General features: G+C 37.8%; 1 protein-coding gene across 1 annotated transcript; it reads right to left on the reverse strand.

The window, feature by feature from the left end:
* Positions 1–834: 834 nt before the first annotated feature.
* Positions 835–19,626, reverse strand: LOC106838231 (sulfotransferase 2A1-like). The gene is made up of 6 exons (XM_014852181.3): positions 19,373–19,626; positions 17,920–18,128; positions 15,881–16,007; positions 8,206–8,300; positions 6,588–6,768; positions 835–1,256 (listed from the first exon to the last, which is right to left on the reverse strand). Exons 1-6 carry the CDS (start codon positions 19,506–19,508, stop codon positions 1,144–1,146), a joined length of 861 nt encoding a protein of 286 aa, XP_014707667.1. The 5' UTR covers positions 19,509–19,626; the 3' UTR covers positions 835–1,143.
* Between the last annotated feature and the right edge of the window lie 1,880 nt (positions 19,627–21,506).

Below are 21,506 nucleotides of genomic sequence, written 5' to 3' on the forward strand. Positions count from 1 at the left end.
TGATTTAAATCTCCTTAAATTTATTAAGACTTGCTTCAAAATAAATGGAAATCAAAGCAGGAGGAGCTTTAATTATATCAAACGAAATAGACTTTAAGACACATTGTCATGAGAGACAAAAGAAGCACATTATGTAATGATAGAGTCAATCCAATATAACATTTGTAAATATTTATGCATCCAACATAGGATCACATAAATATATAAAGCAAATATTAACAGACATGAAGGGAGAAATAGACAGCAATACAATAATAATAGGGGACCTCAATAGCCTACTTTCAATAACTGATTGAGCAAACAGACAGAAAAATAATAAGCAAATGTTGACCTTACACTACATATTAGACCAGATGGACTTAACAGATATTTACAGAATATTCCATCCCCCTACAGAATATTCCATCCAAAAGCAGCAGAATACACATTTTTCTCAAGTGTGCATAGAAATTCTCCGGGAAAGATCGTATGTTGGGCCAACTCAGTGATTTAAATAGGGAAAAACTGGTCAGGGAAAAACTGGTCAGGAAAAAACTCACAATCACTCACAGGAGAACTGATAACTAAGTTATAAGTCTCAATACTAAATACTGGACTAGTTATATAATCAAGATGGATGAAACCCAAATACAAAACGCTGAGTGGAAATGTAAGTCAATGAATGCATTATGCAGTGTGTCATTTATCTAAGTTTTAAATGCCTCCAAAAATACCATATATCGTTTATAGTAAAACACCATATAGTAAGAGAAAAATATTATGTTGGGAATTATATACCTGAAGGTCAGAGTAATAATAAATTGTGAGATATAGACAACGGAAAGAAAATGAGGCTTAACTGCTTGTTAATTTTATTTCTCATTTTTATTAAAAAATTCTGACAATTTCGGGTAAAAATTATATTATTTCTGTATCATTATGTATGAAACATTACAAACATTTTCAAAACGCTGCAGTGCACCAAAGTGAATTAGGGGTCCCATGGTAATTTTTCACAATCAAGTCTTCAAAGATGCAAAGATTGGATAATTCGAGGCTCTTGGGTGAAATACAGGTTTTACACAATTACCACCAGTCATGCACAGGTACAAGGACAGGAAAACAAATATCAAGATTCATATAAGATCCAGAAGGTTTTGAACATTATTCCCATGGGAACAGTTCTCGAGGAAGATCTGCCATCTTCTCCTGGAATATCTTATCAAAGGCTTCAGCCTGGGCCACTGTGAAGTGGTTTTTCCAGTCTCCAGTAATGCCTGACAAACATGAAATAGAGACTCAGATCAGATCTAGGGGTAGGACTCAAGACACCAACATATTTCCTCCTGGATCTATCCCTTCTGTCTACTTGATATGGAAATTGTAGCTAATAGAACAGAATGACCAATGGCTCATTGGTAGGCCTTTATATTGCCTGGAAATCATACCCATTTACACTTCCAACTGCTTGGAAACAATTTCCTATATTCTCCTCTCTCCCAACAGATTCTGTATACAATTCATCAGCAAAACTGTAGCCATATCCTCTGATACCTCCAGAATCTGGCCACTTCTCACCACCTCTATTTCTACCACCTTGTCCCAAGCCAACAGCATCTTTCACCTGGATTATTGTAGTAGACTTCTGACCAGTCTCTCTGTTTTTGATCCTTCTCCATTATAAGTTGTTCTCAGTGTGGCAGCCAGCTTGACTCCTTGAGAAGTTAAGCCAGATCATGTCCCTTGTAGCTCAGATTCTCCAAGGACGTCTGGTTTTACTCAGTGAAAGGGCTTATGGCTTCAGGTGGTTTGGTCCCTGTTGTATGACTTCATCTCCTATGCCCATCCACTTGCTCGCTCTACCCCCTCACACCGAGTCTTCTTATTCTGCCTCATACATTGCCCTCATCAGCCTATGTGCGTTTCCTGCTCCTTCTTCCTGGAAGGCTGTCCTCTCAGATACATCCACGTTTTCCTGGTTTCCTTCTTTGATGTCTTAGCTCCACTGCATCTTCTCAGTGAGATTGTCTCCCACTACCCTGTTTAAAACTGTAAGTCTCACCCTTGCTGTATTTTACTTCATACACTTATCACATATGGTATGCTGTATGTATTTCTTTTGTATGTGTGTATCATACGTATCTCCGATATACATAACTTCTACAAAGTCACACGCTTTTCTTTTTAAATAGCCAATGATTTAGTGTTTCAAAGAGTCATAGACACTATGTACTCAAATATTTGTTGAAAGGATGACTAAAAGAATGAAAAATATACTATTATCATCTCCATTTTACAAATGAGAAAAAACAGGATTTGGAGAGGATAGATAGTCAGAAAGTGATGGATGTGGATTTTAAGCCAAAGATTTTATCACTAGAAGCCATACCCTTAATGATACAATTATATAATTATTTCTTTATCATATAAATTAATACTTATGTATTATATTAATATAACTAAATTAATGCATTAGTAAAATGAATATATAGCAGAACAATTATAATTTTATATACATTAATATATAGAAATATATATTATATATAGAGAGAGTATATAAGAATTTATATATAAGAGGATATATAAATTATACTCTTAAATTATATGCATAGAAGTAATATAACAGGATGTCTTACAAGATAACTGGTGCCCTAAAAACATCCACTCTTACTAGCATGCTCCTCATTTTCTTCATTATTAGAACAATTTTCCTCGTTGTTGATTTGATAGACTCCTGTAACACACGTGATATTTGGGAAGCCAGAAAGAGCTGTTGAAGCATGAGAGTCTCTGTAAATTCAATATGGCGGCCTCCTATTAAACACCAGTCCACGTGAGAGAATCCAACGTTTCTATGCAGGGTCCTCAAGATCTATATCCTACCCATTTTCAAAATACTACCAATCCTTCTGCTGTAATTTTCTATTTATGTCTCTCCCTAGTTTTTGTCGCTTAGAAGTCTCCCCAAAGTCTTGTGTGTTAGTTTTCTGGGGCTGCTGTAACCAGGTACCACACACTGGACAGCTTAACAACAGAAATGCATTTTCTCATGGTTCTGGAGGCCAGAAGTCAGAGATCAAGGTGTTGACAGAGTTGCTTCCTTCTGAGGCTGCGAAGGAGAGAGCTGTTCCAGGCTTCCCTCCTTGGCTTATAAATGGGTATCCTCCTATGTCCTCACATCATCTTTGCTCTGTACGTGTCCAAATTTCCTCTTCCTTTAAGAACATCATTATTATTGGATTATGGCCCACTCTAATGACCTCATTTTAACCTAATTACCTGTGTAAAGACCCGTTCTCCAAATACAGCTACGTTCCGAGGTACTGGATATTAGGGCTTCAATATGTGGATTTTTATGGGCCCATACCATCTTGGTTATGAAGACACCTTTAAAACATTCTGTCAAGCACTAAATTCTGTCAATACTAATAATAATGGCTGAATGATGTGAAGTTTTAAATAAAGTTGATTAGAACTTCAGGTCATACTTACGATATTTACTGATATTTACTGATCTAGTGTTAACAGCTATACTACAACAATTTTGATAGTCTGGTGTGTAATATATTTAGATATAGCATAATTGGGTGGGCAAACACTTTGTTGATTTTTGTACTTTATCAGCTTCATATGTAGTTTATAATAAAATATATTTGTATTATATTGTAATATAGTCATTTATAGTTTGTCATAAAAATTAAATGATCAAACAGCTTGTTGATTGTTATGGTTTAAATCAAATTTCTTTCTTCTTTTCTTTTTTGAGGAAGATTAGCCCTGAGCTAACATCTGCTGCCAATCCTCCTCTTTTCTGCTGAGTAAGACTGGCCCTGAGCTAACATCCGTGCCCATCTTCCTCTACTTTCTATGTGGGACGCCTGCCACAGCATGGCTTGCTAATCAGTGCCACGTCCCAACCCGGGATCTAAACTGGCGAACCCGGGGCCACCGAAGCAGAACGTGTGCACTTAACTGCTGTGCCATCGGGCTGGCCCCAAATTTCTTTAAAAAATTAATATATTATGTTTTTATTCATTCTTCCTTCTGTTTAATCAACAAAAGTTGTAGAATGTCTACTCCACACCAGAAGCTATTTTCTGAAATAAAAATCATCAAGGACAATAATAACAACAATCAGTTAAAGAAAACTATTGCTTTGATCTGAAAATCAGATAGGTCATCAGTAATGGAGACTTCAACAGCCAAGGTTCTCCTAAATGCAGTCGGTATATGTAGACCCCAAGGGACAATCAAAAGTATTTTTCTTGTGTCCTGAGTGGAAAAGAGCCCCAATTATCCTGAAAGTAACTGAACAGAACAGTCCTTGACCTACATTTGATACAGCTTTTCAGTGAATCATGATCTATATAGCTATCTAATTATAATTGATATAATTAATTTTAAAATTAATCTTGGACCTGCATGTGCCTCCCAGATGAAAGAAAGGACACAAGTCAGACCTGAGATAGAGACACAGGATATTAATCCTTTTCATTATTCCTTTCTTTCTCTCTTGCTTTCTTTGTCACCCACCTATCTATTCTTAGTCTACTCTGGCCTAGGATAGTGAAGTTGTAAAGCATGGTGGTTATAAGTTTACTCTCGAGCATCAGAGATCCGGTTTTCAAAGGGACTTGTGTCTTACTGGCTGCATCAGTTATCACAATTTTCTGAGGAAAATAATACCCTATGGGATTATTGTGATGATTCAGTTACGAATTATGTGTGTAGTCAGATCACCAGGTTAGCAATAATAATCACACGACGATTGTCAATTGTTATCATCCTTACTATATCTACCCTCAACCTCCCATGAAAAATTGGAAAAGGTTGAAATCCAATGTGGTTGCCTCCTGAAGGAGTCATCCTAGACAAGAAGAAACAGTGGGTGTATTCATTGAATTATGCACCAAATTCGATTGCATCCACTCTATTTTGTCCCTGCCAAAAAATCTGGGTCATTCACCCCCGTTGCCTTTCTCTTTTAAGCAATTATCCTTTGTCCTTTTAGCCGTTTCACACAAGCATTGTACATAAATATGACATTTTAAACCCTGCCAAACCCTGATGCATAAAATGAAATCTAAGAATGGACAATCTCTCTATGCTAGGTATTCCCTCTACTTCTGTTTTAGTAAAGTGTCAAAAGCTAGGATTGCTGGAGGTCATTTTTTTATAACAACAGAAATTTGCTTTCCCATGGTCTGTAGGCTTGAAGTCCAGGATCCAGGTGTCAGAGAAGCATTGGTTTCTTCTGGAGGTTTCTCCTTTTGGTGTGTAGATAGCTGACTTCACATGATCTTCTCTTGGTGTGTGCATATTTCTGTTTCCAAATTTCCTCTTCTTTTAAGTACACCCATCATATGGATTAGGATTCACCCTAATTTTGGTTAATTAACTTTTTAAGACCTTATCTCCAAATACAGTTACCTTCTGAGGTACTGGGGGTGAGGAATTCAACATATGAATTTTGGAGAGATGCAATTCAGCTTATACTCCTTCTTCTGGCCTCCCCACCCACAATTCATGTCCTTCTTGCATGCAAAATACGTTTGCCACATCCCAGCTGCCCAGATGTCTAAATCCATTCCACCATCAACTCTGAGTCCCAAACTTTATTTAAATATCATGTAAATCAAGCATAAATGAGCCTTGAGGTAGGATTAACCCTAAGGTGAGATTCCTCTCCAGCTGTGACCTGTGAAACCAAACAAGTTATCTGCTTCCAAAATATAATGGTAGGAAAGGTTTATGCCTTTCCTATTCCAAAAGGGAGAACTTAGAAAGGAGAAAAGGATCCTGGGTCCCAAGCAAATCCAAAACCTAGCAGGACAACTTCACTGAGATTTATAGGATCGAGAATGAGCATCTTGGTCTTGATCCTTTGATCTCCTGGCCTACTGGGGTGGTGGCTCTCTCTTCCTCTGTCCTGGGAGGCAGCTGCCAATTGTTTGAGGTCTTTTCAACTATTTAATTTCTTCCTTTTATGGATCACCATCCTGGATATATTTGAACTATGGAATTGTGAGCAAATTAGCTCATCTTGAGCCCAAGGATATGGACATGATTAATCATTCATCATAGATTCCTTACAATGACTGATAGAAAGACAAGCTCTCAGCTAAGTGAAAAGTCTCTCCACTCTCCTTTCCTCAGTTGAGTCCATTTTTACACATTTCTTTGTTCAGGGTAGTTATCTTTGCGAAATCACCAGTGTGAGAGCACCAACGTTACCATCCCCAGGGTTTCATCATTTTCTGGATCAATCCCAGCTGGAAAGTTGGTAGGAGTCGTGAACTAACCTGGTCATAGTTTGTAGAATGGATATGCACCATGTCAAATTCTGAGGAGAGAGAATCTGAATGACCTCACATAAGTCAGATGACCACTGCAGACCTAATCAGTTCCCCCCAAGTGCCTGCAGCCCGCATCAGCACTATGAAAAGGGACTCCTTGATAAGGCTACCTGAGAAGTTCTCTGGGTGATGAGCAACTAGAGTTGAAAAATTCAAACACTCACTACTCCCAAGTGTTAGTGCCCTACTGTGAGCACCAGAATTCCCTCCACATATTCTGATCTATTTTGTAGGCATGGCATTTTCTTTTACCTTTTCTCATAAGTGATGCATTCTTCTCAACTAAAGAATAATCATGGAGGAGGGTAAAGTTAGACATCTTGTTTTCTTTCATGGCATGGAAGGAGCTATTCTTGAGGAGTGAGTTAAGTTCTTCAGGTTCTAATTTCTTGCCCAGGAATTGGCAGATTTTCTCTACAGTGCTTCTTGTGTCCTAAAAGAAGAAAAAATAAGAGAGAAGATATGAAACAGAAAGAAATAGAAAAGTAGGTGAGAAAGAAGAAACAACACTGTGAGGAGAAGAAGGAGAGGGAAGAGGAAGAGAGAACAATGTGAGAAGCTAGAAACAATTGGCTAGATGTGCCTAGGAGGAAGAAAAGGAAAAGGTAAAAAAGAAGGAGCACGCAGGATAGAAAGGTGCAGGATCCACATGGATTTCCCAGTATAGTTGAGTTCAGGACTCCTTAACACTAAATACAGGGCTGGGTTTTCTAAAGACACTTTTAGACAGGCTTCTAGATGGTTCTGATCAGGATTAAGCAAGGAGAGTTTCATGAATAACTTGACAAAGATTGGAGGGATTGATTTCAAATCCTGGATGTGCCCTCCATTAACACTCCTTTCCATAATTACCATTTGAATAACACACAGTTTCATAATATCTTCTTATATATTGTCTCAATAACTAGTATTTGGCACAAAATTGATTTTACAATCAGAAAGACTTTGCTTTGAAACATACACCTTCCTCTTAGAGCTATAATGTTTTAAAATTTTTCTTTATCCCATGAGCCCTCATTATGGCCAGAAAACACTCAACTATAGAAATTACTACAATAAATGTTCATAGTGCAGCTGGAAAGCATAATTACTAGAAGGTGTAGGAGCATGTACCTGAGGTAGGTACACTTGCTACAAAAGGCTTCTTGGTAAAAAAAAATGAAATTGACATGGAGGTCATAGAGAATTAGACAGAAGTAGCCAGAGGAAGATGATGGGAAGTAATCCTTCTTAGAAGCAAAAGCTTGTGTTTGTGTTATTTTCTCTTTTCTCCAGGATACCACTAATAAGGAAAGTTCTTCTTCCAATGGTTTAATCACTCATACTGGTTTGAGCATCATCTTACGGCTTTTCCTGCCCATCACTTTTCAGTCTAGTACTTGGCCTGTCAGAAAAATTACACAGACTGATTTCATGATTTTATCTTTCTTCTATCAGTCAATCTGGGATGTCAGGCAGTTGGACACATTTATGGAAGCAGACATGTTTCTCCCCACTCCCACCTTCTTCCTCAGTCCCCTCTCCCCACTAGATTATCAGCAGTGTCATGTGTCCTACCCCTAGAAATTTTAGAATCATTGCGAGGGTGAGCATAAGTCATTCTACTGTGTCTCACTTCATGAAAAATGACCTTTACATGTTGTAGGATGAAACAAAGAAGAGAACATGAAGAAAGAGAGCATGGAGCTTGGGCAGTGTCAACCAGAAGTAGGGAAATGAAGACCAGGGAGCTATTCTCACTCCTAATGACCCTTCACAAGGCTAAACTTTGACTGAGAAGGTGGAATAGAGACACAGAGGAATGGAGGGAAGTTAGAGGAGTGAAGATGGTGGTGAGAGGTTGTGTGCTAATCATAAGGACCACAGTTACCCGTTTCAGCTCTTCATAACTCAGTATCAGGAAGTTCTCCTTCCCTCTCATGGACATCCAGCCACAAGTGTGGTCAAACCAGGATCCATATAACACTGCATATTGGGGAAGCAGAAAGAGGAGGTAGATTACAAACTCTATGAAAGCAAAAATCCATCTATTATGTTCACTTTTGTGGGCACAATTAACAGCAAAATGTCTGGCACATTTAGGCCTGTCCTAACTAGTTGGGAATGAATGACAATAAAGATGGAAAACTATTATCCAACATTATGCATATACCCTGTAAGGAGCCTTGTTCATTTGGAGCAGGCTCTGTGCCAGTTTTCAAGGGTCTCTAAGGTGATCATGTCCAGAGAGCCAGGTGGCTTGAAGAATAGTATTCTTGTTGCGCAATATCAGTTGAGTGTTTAGAATTTTTGGTTGGTAGGTCTTTCCCACAGACCTTGAAGATATTTTTCTGTCTTCTTGCCTTCCTTGTTGCTATTGTAATTATTGTTCCTTTGGAAATTATCTGTCTTTGCTCTGGTTTAAGGTTTTCTTTCCTTCTTTCTACCACAGCTTTCCTAGAGACTAGGTGAAGATTTATTTGTAATAATTCTTTGTGAGGCTAGGGGTGGTTCTTCAAATTGAGATTTCATCAATGCAGGAAATTCTCAGGTATGTTTCCTTGAAAACCGCCTTTCTCTACATTTAATGTTACCTCCTAGGAAGGTAAGTCTTCTCACTCCATCCTCCATATCTTATTATACTTTTGAATGGCTGTCTACTATACCCAAGTCTTTCTTAACTCCAAATATAGTGGAAAATTAGTTATCAACTAAGAATTCTACTTAAACTATCATTGAAACGTGAGCACAAAATAAAGACAATTTCAGGTCAAACAATGAGAGAACTTACCACTTTTGTTATGACAGAGCTAATCTAAGTCATTCTTTATGAATATCTAAAGTGAATCCAGGAGAAAGGAAAAACCAATGCGTCAAAGAAGGATTCCAAAGAGAAACACAAAAATATCATGAAACAAACAAAAATAGTATCACAACATATCAAAACTTATGGGGTGCAGTAAAAGCAGTTTTATTAGGTATGTTCATAGCTATAAATGACTACATTTTGAAAAAGAAGGATCTCAAATAAACAAGCAAACTTTACACCTAAGGAACTAGAAAGAGAAGAAGAAACTAAGCCCAAAGTTAACAGAAGGAAGGAAATAACAAAGATCAGAGCAGGGAAGAGAATGAAACAGAGACCAGAAACCAATAGAATAGATTGACAAAAATAAGAGCTTCTTTTTAAAAAGATAAATAAAATTGACACATCTTTAGCTAGAGTAAGAAAATAACAGAGCAGACTGAAATAAATAAAAGATGAAAGAGGAGAGATTATAACTTATGCCACAGAAATACAAAGGATCATAAGAAACTACTATTAACAGTTATATGCTAACAAATTGGATAACCTAGAAGAAATTGGTAAATTCCTAAAACATGCAACCTACAAGATTAAATTATGAAGAAATAGAAAGCGAATAGTCTAATAACAAGTAATGAGATAGAATGAATGGTCCAAAATCTCCAAACCAAGAAAAGCCCAGGACCAGATGGTTTCCTGGTAAATTCTAGCAAGTATTTAAGGAAGAATTAATACCAATTCCCTCAAACTTCAAAAAAATTGAAGAGGAGGGAATACTCCCAAACTCATTTTATGAGGCCAGCATTACTCTGATACCAAAGCCAGATAAGGACACTACAAGAAAAGTACAGACCAATATTTCTGATGAATATAGATGCAACAATCCTCAACAAAATATTAGTAATCTGAATTCAAGAGCACACTAAAATGATCATACACCATGGCATGCAAGGATGGTTCAACATATGCAAATCATTAATGTGATACACCACACTGCAGAATGAAGGATAAAAATCGTATGATCATTTCAGAAGATGCAGAAAAAGCATTTGACAAAATTCATAAAAACACAACAAATTATGTATATAGGGAATGTTTTTCATCATAATAAAAGTCATACATGACAAGCCCACAGTTAACCCTGTACTCAATGGTGAAAAGGTAAAAGCCTTTCCTCTAAGATGAGGAAAAAGACAGGGATAACCACTCTTACCATTTCTATTCGACATAGTCCTAGAAGTCTAGCCACAGCAATTAGGCAAGAAAAATATATAAATCAGAAAGAAAGAAGTAAAATTATCTTCATTTTCAGATGACATGATCTTATATGTAAAAAAAACCCCTAAAGACTATATCAGAAACCTGGTAGAACTAACAAGTGAATTTAATGAAGTCCCAGGATAGAAAATCAACATGCAAAAAACAGTTATATTTCTATACACTAACAATGAACTATTTAAAAGAGAAATTAAGAAAGCAATCTCATCTAAAAGAGCATCAAAAACCATAAAATACTTAGGAATAAATTTAAACAAGGAGGAGAAAGAGCTGTATACTGAAAACTAGGAGTCATTGATGAAAGAGATTGAGAAGACACAAATAAAAGGGAAGATATTATGTGTTCTTAAGTTGGAAGTGTTAATATTGTAAAAATGTCCATACTATCCAAAGAAATCTACAGATTCAATGTAATCCTTATCAAAATTCCAATGGCATCCTTCACAGAAGTAGAAAAAAAATCCTAAAATTTGTACGAAACTGCAAAAGACCCAGAATAGACAAAGCAATCTTGAGAAAGAACAAAGCTGAGGCTTCACATTCCCTGATTTCAAGCTTTATTACAGAGCTACAGTAATCAAAACAGTATGGTACTGGCATAAAAAGAGCAGGCACATAGACCAGTGGAAGACAATAGAGAGTCCAGATATAAATCCACACATATGCAGTCAACTAATTTTTGATGAGGGCACTGAGAACACACAATGGGGAAAGAATAGCCTCTTCAATAAATGGTGTTGGGAAAACTGGACATCCAGATGGAGAAGAGTTAAACTGGACCCGTATCTTACATCACCCATCAAAATCAACTTGAAATGGACCAGAGTCTTAAATGCAAGTCCTGAAACCATAAATATCCTAGAAGCAAACATAGGCAAAATTTCCTTGATTTGATTGGAAATGATTTCTTGGATAAGACACCAAAAACACAGGCAACAACAGCTAAAATAAATATGTGGGACTGGATAAAATTAAAAAGCTTCTGCACAGCAATGGAAACAATCAATAATTCTAAAAAGCTACCTACAAAATGGGAAAATATATTTGCCAACTCTATATATGATAAGGGGTTAATATCCCAAATATAAAGAACTCATACAAATCAATAGCAAAAAAAGCAAATAATCCAATTAAAAAATGGGCAAAGGACCTGAATAGATATTTTTCCAAAGAAAGGCACACAAATGGCCAGGAGGTATATGAAGAGGTGCTCAACAGGGCTAATCATCAAGGAAACACAAATCAAAGCCACGATGAGATATCACATCACACATGTTAGGATGGCTATTATAAAAAAGACGAGAGTTAACAAACATTGGTGAGGATGTGGAGAGAAGGAAAACCTTTATACAGTGGTGGCGGCAACGTAATCTGACACAGCCACTATGGAAAACAGAATGGTGGCTCCTGAAAAATTTAAAAATAGAACTACCATATAATCCAGCAATCCTTATCCTGGATGTATATCTTAAGGAATCACAGTCAGAATGTTGACGAGATCTCTGCACACTCATGTTCACTGAAGGATTATTTCAGCATTTTTTACAATAGCTAACACATAGAAACCACCTAAATGTCCTTCGATGGATGAATGGATGACGAAAATGTGATGTGTATATATCTATATCTATATATAGATATATATATGTTTTCAATATTTTATATTTTATTTTACATTTTATATTTACATTTTGTATTTATATGTATCATATGTAATGGAATATTATTTTCTATGTATTTATATTTTATATTTATATATATATCCCATATATATTATTCAGCTATAAAAAAGAAAGGATTCTTGCTATTTGCAACAACATGGATGAACCTGGTGGGCATTATGCTAAGTAAGCAAAGACAAATACTGTATGGCATCACTTAAAGAGGAATACAAAAAAAATTAAGATTTCATAGAAACAGAAAATAGAATGGTGGTTGCCCCGGGATGTGCAGAGAAACAGTGGGGAGATATAGGTTCAAGGGTACAAATTTTCAGTTACAAGAAGAAGTTTTGAGGATCCCACATACAGCATGGTAACTGTGGTTAATAATTTGGTATTATGTACTTGAAAATTGCTGAGAGTAGATCTTGAGAAGTCCCACCACACACACGCAACACACACAAAGACCTAACTATGCGAGGCAGAGGATGTGTTAATTATCTTGCTATTGGTAACCATTATACAATGTATAGGTATGTCAAATAACCAAGTTTAAATATATACAATTAATTTGTTGATTATTTCTCAATAAGGTTAAAACATAACATTTTTGAATAATTACCTTTAAAATTAAGAACAAGCAAGTATTGCCACTATCATCTCTTCTATTCAACATCGTCCCAGGGCCCTGGCCAATGAGATAAGAGAAGAAAAAATAAAGACAACATGCATGTATTAGAAATGAAGATAATATCATTATTTAAAGGTTATATTTATACTTCATTGAAAGTCAAAGAGAACCTACAGGGAAACAATGAGAATTAAAAAGGAGAGTTCATTCAGATTGGTGAATATTAAATCAATATTCAAAATCAGTTCCATCCCCAAATCAGGCACAAACTACTGGAAAATGTAATTTTAGGATGTTACTCTAGAAGGAATGACATACATCTGAAAAAGAGTTGCAAGCCTTTCATAGAAAAAGTCATAAAATATCATGTAAGACATTAAAAATGCTTTACATAAAAGGAGGGATAAACAAGGTCTATAAAAGAGGAGATAAACTAAGAAAAATATGTCAACTCTCCACTAATCTGCAAAATTATTCTAAAGACAATCATAAAAATATTGACAGTAATGAGTGTTACTGAGGAAATGGAATATCATGAACTCTCATATGCTATTTGTGGGAATATAAATTGATGCAACCACCCTGGAAAATAGTTCGATATTAACTTTTAAAGTTTAAAGTTCATATTTTCTATGCCTTAGAAGTTCTACTCTCAGGTGTATAAACCAGAAAGAAGGTCACACACACGTGCACCAGAGAACCATTATACTGAATAGCCTAAAACTTGAAACACCTCATTTAATTTGTAACTTTGGATATACACAGTTTTGGGAGAAGCATTTGACCAAAACCCTAATGGCTTCAGTGATGCTTACAAACAACAATTATTGCTGATTCATTTTGATTCTCCTCTTGGCTACACCTAACCCAGCATTGCTCATGGTGCAGATATGGTCTGCCTTGGGAGGTGGGACCCAGAGTAGATGACTACATAGGCCATGAAAACATGTGTGGGTCTTTTGCATAAGAAATTCTAGGGTTCAAGGTTCCCAGAGGATGGGTGATGAAAGGGTTGCAAGCCCCAGGAATCCTACAGATTCTACCTCGCTGGGAAGGAAATGTGTCCAGAGCAGGGGACCCCCCAAGGCTTTGTTATCATGTATGATCCAGAGCTCTGCTCTAAGACCCAGGGTCCAGAGCAGGGTCTCCTGTTGCCTGTAACTGAAGACAATATTCCCTAGGACTTAAATTCCCAGGGTTTCTTCATTGGTATGGGGGAAAGCGTTTGGATTGACCTTCTACAGGGCTGCGGACACTCAGGATTTTGATATTAGTTGATAACAATAAAGATTTTGGTGTTGGTGGTCTTTAACTAGATAAGAAAGAGGCCTGTGTGTGAGTTTTGAGGGACAGATAAGCAAGATATTGGGATAGTGGTGAGGTTTACAGGATACGTGTTCATCACACACCACTATTGATTGCACTTTCCTGGATTCCTAGTGACAAGTGAAGTACAATTCACACTATTTTGTGCACCAGTTGGCAAGATCTAATAAAGCATTGATGAGGGGGGTGTATTCTTCATGTCTGGGCTTCCACAATAGGCTTTCACTGTTGCCTTTTCTTTCTGAAAGAGTAAACTGAAGGAAAGCAGGACAGAGGACTGAAGAGTTCTGCCAGGATCAGCTCAGTAAGAAACGTGACTGCCACGCTTAGTAGATTGAACTTTATGATGAGGGCAAACAATTCAGGCAACCCTTTAATATGTAACAGACTACTGCAACATAGCCTAGAAGGGACAAAGAGCATGAGGTGAAGACATCAATAATGAGTCTGTTGTGTGAATCTAGATGAGAACTAACACTGTCTTTGGGAAATAAAGCACCAATGGAAGGAGTGACGAACAAATATTCATTATTTAACAAAGGTGTATTAGTGGCTACTATGTGGCAAGCACCACTCTGGGACCTGGGTCAAGAATGAACCACTCAAAGAGCTTACATTTTAGTTGGGAGACACATGCAATAAAAAAGATAAATAGAATACATACTCATTGATGATGAGTAGTAGGGTTAAAAAAAGATAAGACTATAAAGATGCGGAAGGATAGTATTCTATATGGTACAGAAAAAGAAGACTTCCCTAAGTACAGAGACATTTTAGCTGAGAGCAGAGTGAAGATATTAATCTAGGTCATGGGAATTGAATGATAAATAGATAAAGAGAAGTGCTGAGGGGCATGGGAGTGGGATGGGAAACAGATGACACTTGTCAGAATCATGCTAACCCTGGGTGAGGGGTGGTCCTATTTATTGAATAAGATCAACCCGCAGTGTGAACAGTTTGGGATATGCGGGAAATGTGTTCAACCTTAAACATATTGAAGTAGAGGTGTCTATGACTCTTTCCAGTGTAGACGTCCACGGGCTGTTAGAGAATCCGATCTGAAGCTAGGGAGACAAATCATAGCTGAGATATGGGACTGATCACAAAGTTTTGAGAAAAATTGCAAAATTTCAATATCTGAGAAAGCCTGGAAATTCTGTGTAATTAAAAGTATGGTGATCTGAGCCAGCCCTGATGGCTTGGTGGTTGAACTTTGGCGCACCCTGCTTTGGGGTCCCGGGTTCAGATCCCAGGCGTGGAACCATACTGCTTATCTGTCAGTAGCCATGTTGTGGTGTTAGCTGACAAAGAAGAACCAGAAGAACTTAAAAGTGTACGCACCTATGTACTGGCACCTTGGGAGGAGGGAAAGAAGGAAGATTGGCAATAGATGTTAGCTTAGGGCGAATCTTCCCCTACAAAAAAAAAAAGTATAGAGATCCTAAGGTAACGCATACATTTCTGAGACAGATAGCACATGAGGATTAAGGGAGTTTCGTAAGGATACATCTAAAAAGGAGTGGAAAGTCAGGGTCGTGTTGTCCTGGAAGCCAAGGAAAAGCTGACTTTCAGAAAGCCACAAATTAGAAGAGAAGAGAAGAACGCCAGTGCTCTGTGTTAGTTTAGACTGGCACTGGAGACTCAGAACGTAGCTAGGATGCTTTACAATGCAGGAAGCTGAAAGGCTGGCTGCGGTTCCGCTGCTCTGCGGGAGAGAAGGTAGATTTGAAAATTTGTGTTTCCATAGTGATGAAGCCTTATACCCCTGGGATGGTGAGATGTAGAGATCTCAGGTTGGGTGTAAGATGAGGTCTGATAAAGGCCTCTGACAATCCTCCCACTTCCGTATTCTACATTCACTCACCATTTCCTTGGATGAACCATTCAAAATATTGTTCCAGTGATTCCGGTTTTTTAGTAAAATTTGAATTACTATAGAAAAAGTAACCAGACACAAGACTATCTCTGGGATTTCTGATGAGATAGAGCACCTTAAAGAGAAAAATTTGACAACAAAAATCAATCAGTCATTTCTCATCCTTCTTGATCATATAAACATAGAAAAAGCCAATTCCTAGAAAATGCCAATAAATATCAATGGATTCTTTTAATATATTAGTTATCGCATTCATTAACCTAATATATATTTTTAAGTTCCTATGAACCAGTCACTTGGGTAATACTAAGGATATAACAATGGAAGAGCAAAGAATTGTCCCTTCTCTCTGGGATATCATAGTCCACTCACAATGGGAAGCAACTGAAGGTTTTAAAAGGTGAGTGGTATTATATTTGTGTAGTAAAGTATAAAGATTACTACCAGGAGAATGGATTAATAAACAGAGCTATATTCATAGATACACAGCAGACATTCATATGGTATAGGTCTATTTATATGAAGTTCAAGAACTAGCTAAACTAATCTATAGAGTGAGAATCCAGAGAAATGATCAACTGCATGAGTGGGTGTTGACTGAGGAGGCACATGAAGGAATTTTCTAGAGAAGTGGAAATGTTCTAAATCTGGAAGGTAGTTATCCAATTAGCAGACATTTGGTCCTGTGCAAAGCGTCCATAAAGACATTTGGTCCATAAGACATGAATTCATGCCAAAAGGTCCTTGATATTTGGTCATATTTGATCTTGTCCAAAATGTCGATAGAGACATTGGGTTCACACATCAAAAAGTCCTTGATATGTGGTCCTGTCCAAAAGCATTTGGCATAGAATATGCTCACGGATGTTTTGGAGGGGACAAAATGTCAAGGACCTTTGAGCATGGGCCAAATACCTTATGGACCAAATGTCCCTTGGATGTTTTGAAGAGGACCAGATATCAATAACCCTTCGTTGTGGACCAGACGTTTGTGCACATTTTGCACAGGACCAAATGTCCTGCAAGGAGTCAACCCAGCTGTCTACACATGTAATGATTCAACAAGCTGATACTAAAGATAAGTGCACACATAAAGACACGTACACGCAAGAACACTTGGCATTTGAACATCTGATTTATGGTCTTTATTCTGCACCAACTTTCTTTGTGACATTATTCTAGGCCCCAACTCTCTCTAGGCCTCAGGTTCCCTTTGCAGGCATTTAACAAACACCAATAAGACACATCGAATGAGTTTATTATAAATAAACCTGGGAGGTGATGGGTTAAAGAAAAACAAAACTTAACTGTGTTGCAGCCCATTGTGAAATTTCCAAGAGAGGAGAATATTATTCTAAGGTTCACCATCCAGCTGAAGTATAAAACATTTTTTAAACATCACAAACCAAAAAGTACCTTCCAGCAAAGCATGTTTCTAAAAACACTCTGAGATATGGTAAATCCTGTGTGTCCTTGTCCCTCCTGGGGATGATCTGTCAACCCCATGAGAGATTCCTGCGGCTGCTGAGCTCAATAGACAGTTATATATAGGAAGACATAGTGGTTAGAAAAACCAGCCACGATGCCAGAGCAATCTCCCTGGATTTAGGCGTTGATTTATGAATGGGCTGCTTCCCACATGGGCAACTCTAAATCTGGTGCTTCTACCTAGCATCTGGAGGCATTCACTTAATTAAGATTGGCTGATTATTTTTTAGAGCAACAGACAGAATTTATCTAGTATATAACACAGTTATAAATTCTGACTGGGTTTAAAACATTGTTCTCTAAGGTTCTGGTGTTATCGTTTCACTTTGCCTCTGGTTTACACCTGGGTGGTATAAGCTGTAGCGGGATCTACACCCTCGTACTCAAGTATGGACACTGTCATCACCAAATGCAGAATCTGAGGCCCATCCTAGACCTACTGGATGAGGCTGCATGTCAACCAGATCTCCAGGGGATTCCCAGGCACATTAGAGTTTGGAAAGCATTCATCAAACTTATCTTGACCATTGAGCACTGACCTTGGCCTTGGAATTGAAGAGAGACTTGGGGATGAGCTGGATGGGGAGGTGGGAGCTGATGAGGCGGGGGCCTTCCTTATCCTTTAGTGAATTATACCCATGCTCAGCTTCTACCCAGGGTGAGCGTTCCCAAATGGGCACAGATTGGATCCACTTGGGATCCCCCTTGGAGTAAATCAGGCAGACAATTTCAATTAACCAGTTTGTTCCTGAATAAAGAAAGAAAATTACGGTCACTCATTTTAACACGACTTTTTTAAAAAAAATGTGATGAAACATGCATAGCATAAATGTACCATCTTAAGCATTTTCAAGTGCACAGTTCAGCAGTGTTAAGTATGCATTGTTGTACAACCATCTTGCAGACTAATAGTCTGTACCCATTAAACAACAACTCTCATTTTCCCCTCCCTCCCATCCCTGACAACCCTGGGCAACCACCATTCTACTTCCTGTTTTAATGAGTTTGATTACTCTGGGTACCTCATCTAAGTGGAATCAGGCCATATTTGTCCTTTTGTGACTGACTTATTTAGCTCAGCACAGTGTCCTCACGGTTCACCACAGTGTGTTGTGCGTTAGAACTTCACTCCTTTTTAAGGCTGAATAATACTCCATTAGGTGTATATACTACATTTTGTCTATTCTATCATCTGTCAATGGGCATTTGGGTAGCTTCCACCCTTTGGCTATTTGTTTAAATCCTTTTAACATGTTCCCACCGCCCTTGGCTTTCTCCCACCTTGCCACTTCCCATGTCTTCAGACTTAGTCCTTGCCCAATTTGCAGTCCCTCCAGGCCCCTCCCCTAATAGAAATATGATCCACATCCTCTCAGTCCCTTGAATTTTCTCTTTTCCAATTCCTGACCATTGTCCATGCTGAGACTTTTACCTGAAAATATCCCTCTTCAGTAAATTGTTTCACATTCATTTTTTCATCTCAATTAGATGCTATTTCTTCTACTTTACTTTTTGGGCTGTGGCAGTTGTGTTTATTCATCCCTCCCTAGTTTAACTGAGGTATAATAGACAAAGAAAAATTGTATCAATTTAAGGTGTACGATGCAATGAAGTGATATATGTATACACTGTGAAATGATGACCATTATCAAGCTGATTAACATATCCCTAATTTCACATAATTAACTTTTTTTTCTATTTCTTCTATAAAGACCTCACTGGCCATCCTCTTCCACGCCTCCATACAAACATCTGACTCTGACTAAGGATTTATCCCCATAGGTTCTCCATATTAACTCAGATTACGCCCTCTGGATACTCATCTTACTGTGCAACTGCCTAAGGCCTTTTCTCTGAGTATAACTGGTATCACAGCTCTATTCCCGCACAGCACTACGCATTGTCTGGCATATAGAAAACACTCCATTCGTCTACAAAGTAACTGAGGGACATGGCCACAGCCAGTCTCAGCATCTGATCCAGCTTCCTTACCTGATTTTGGGAAAGTCAGTATTAAGACATCTTCATCCTTAAACACAAAACTGTCCCGCGCTTCTCTCATGAGTTCAGGTTTGTAACCCATGGTAGGGAAAGGTATCCCTTCGAACCACACAAACCTGTCTGACATCGTGATAAGCTCTCTGTTCCTGGTGTTAGAGTTTCCGCTGTAGCCACTGCTGGAGGTTGTGGCAGCCGCTGGGAGACCAGCTATAATACTAAAGATAAAACAATTATTAATCTATCTTGGTTCATTGAGGAGTTTGCCTTCTGATAAAGACAAGTGGATCTTGATAGAGGGTTCCAAGGTTGATGATATTGGGCAACTGTGAATCATTCAGAGAACATTTTGGGATCATCTGAGTTGAACTCATGAGAGGGAATCAGGAATTCAATAACAAGCCCAAGGATGTGGAAATGTGGGCAAATTTTAAAAATTATTTTTAATAAGCTTTATTTTTGGACAGTTTTAGATATACAAAAATTGTGAAGATTGTGTAGAGAGTTCCCAGAGCCCATTCTTTCTTCACATTTCCTTAGTTTTTCCCTAACATCCTTTCTCTGTTCTGGGATCCCATCCAGGACACCACATCACGTTGAGTTGTCATGTCTCCTTAGGGTCCTCTTGGCTGTGACATTTTCTCAGACTTTCTTTGTTTTTGATGATCGTGACAGTTTTGAGGGGCACCGGTCAGGTGTTTTGGAGAAGTCCCTCTATTGGGGTTTGCCACTTGTTTTTCTCATGGTTAGACAGAACTTATGGTTTTGGGGTGGGAGATCATGGAGGTAACATACCATTCTCATCACACGTTTCGAGAGTACTTCCTATCCACTTGGCTATCATTGTTGATGTTGATCTTGATCACCTGGATGAGGTAACATTTGTCAGGTCTCTCTGCTGTTAACTTACTCTCCCCCCTTTCTATGTGGAACATATCTAAAACATGAACTCTAGGCCTGAAAGTGTTCATGAGCGCACATTGTATAAAATCCAGTTGAGGGATATTCTACAAAATAATTGGCTGGTACTATTCAAATTGTCAAATTGTCATGGAAACAAGAAAAGCTGAGGCTATGTTCCAGGTTGAAGGAACGTGTGAACTAAATCTCAGAGTGGATCCTTGACCACAAAAAATGTTGTCATTGTTGGGACAGTTGGCTACATTTAAATTTGTAATGTGGATTAGATAATAATATTGCATCAATGCTAAATTCCCTGATTTCTATAATTTTACTGTGTTTATACAGTAAATGTCCTTGTTATTAGAAAATATACATAGAATTTTTGAGGGATAAAGGGGAATGATATTTGCAACTTACTCTCAAACGATTGAGAAAATTAATATTATATACGAGAGAGAAAGAAAGAAAATGATCTAGTAAATGTTACAAAATTTTACCATTGGTGAATCTGTGTCGATTGCATATAAGAATTCTTTGTGCACTTTTGCCAGATTTCTCTGTTTGATGATAATTCAAAATAAATGTAAAACTAAATAAATAGATACAGTGATAGTAATAAGCTGAAAGGAAATTGAGAAACCGGGGACTGCTATCTCTCTTTTTGAGCCAAAGGTCAAGAACTTGCTTTAGACTCACAGACACGTGGGGCTCAATTTATATTAAATTATAACTAGACTACAGGATCCATTTCTCAGTTGCCATTTAATCATTAACATACCGAGAATTTATTAAATGCTCAGGTTTCAGGGACTGGGCTAAGAGAATTCGCATATCCACCACACGGAAGATGCAGAACAGCAATTGTTATTTCATTGCCCCCGCCCTTCTATTTCCCAGTGAAGGACCCTAAGGCCACAGCTTCACATGTTCATGCAACAAGCAAAAGGGAGAGTGCCCACAAAATGTATGGAATATCGACTCTACGAGAACTTAAAGAAACATCTAGTTTTCTGCCATTTCCCATGGGCATCATAAGCTAAAATTAAGACCATCTAATGAATGATATAAAACCCAAATTTGAGGGCAACAAAGTTTAAATTAGAATATTTGATAATCAAGAGAAGAATCATCATCTCTTTCCTATTCATTCTTGGGCTGGATCAATAGATTGAATTGAGCACTTGTGTGTCAAATGATGTGCTGATAACCCACAGTTTTAAATCTG

Source organism: Equus asinus, chromosome 26, assembly GCF_041296235.1.
Source record: "Equus asinus isolate D_3611 breed Donkey chromosome 26, EquAss-T2T_v2, whole genome shotgun sequence".
Classification (NCBI taxonomy): domain Eukaryota; kingdom Metazoa; phylum Chordata; class Mammalia; order Perissodactyla; family Equidae; genus Equus; species Equus asinus.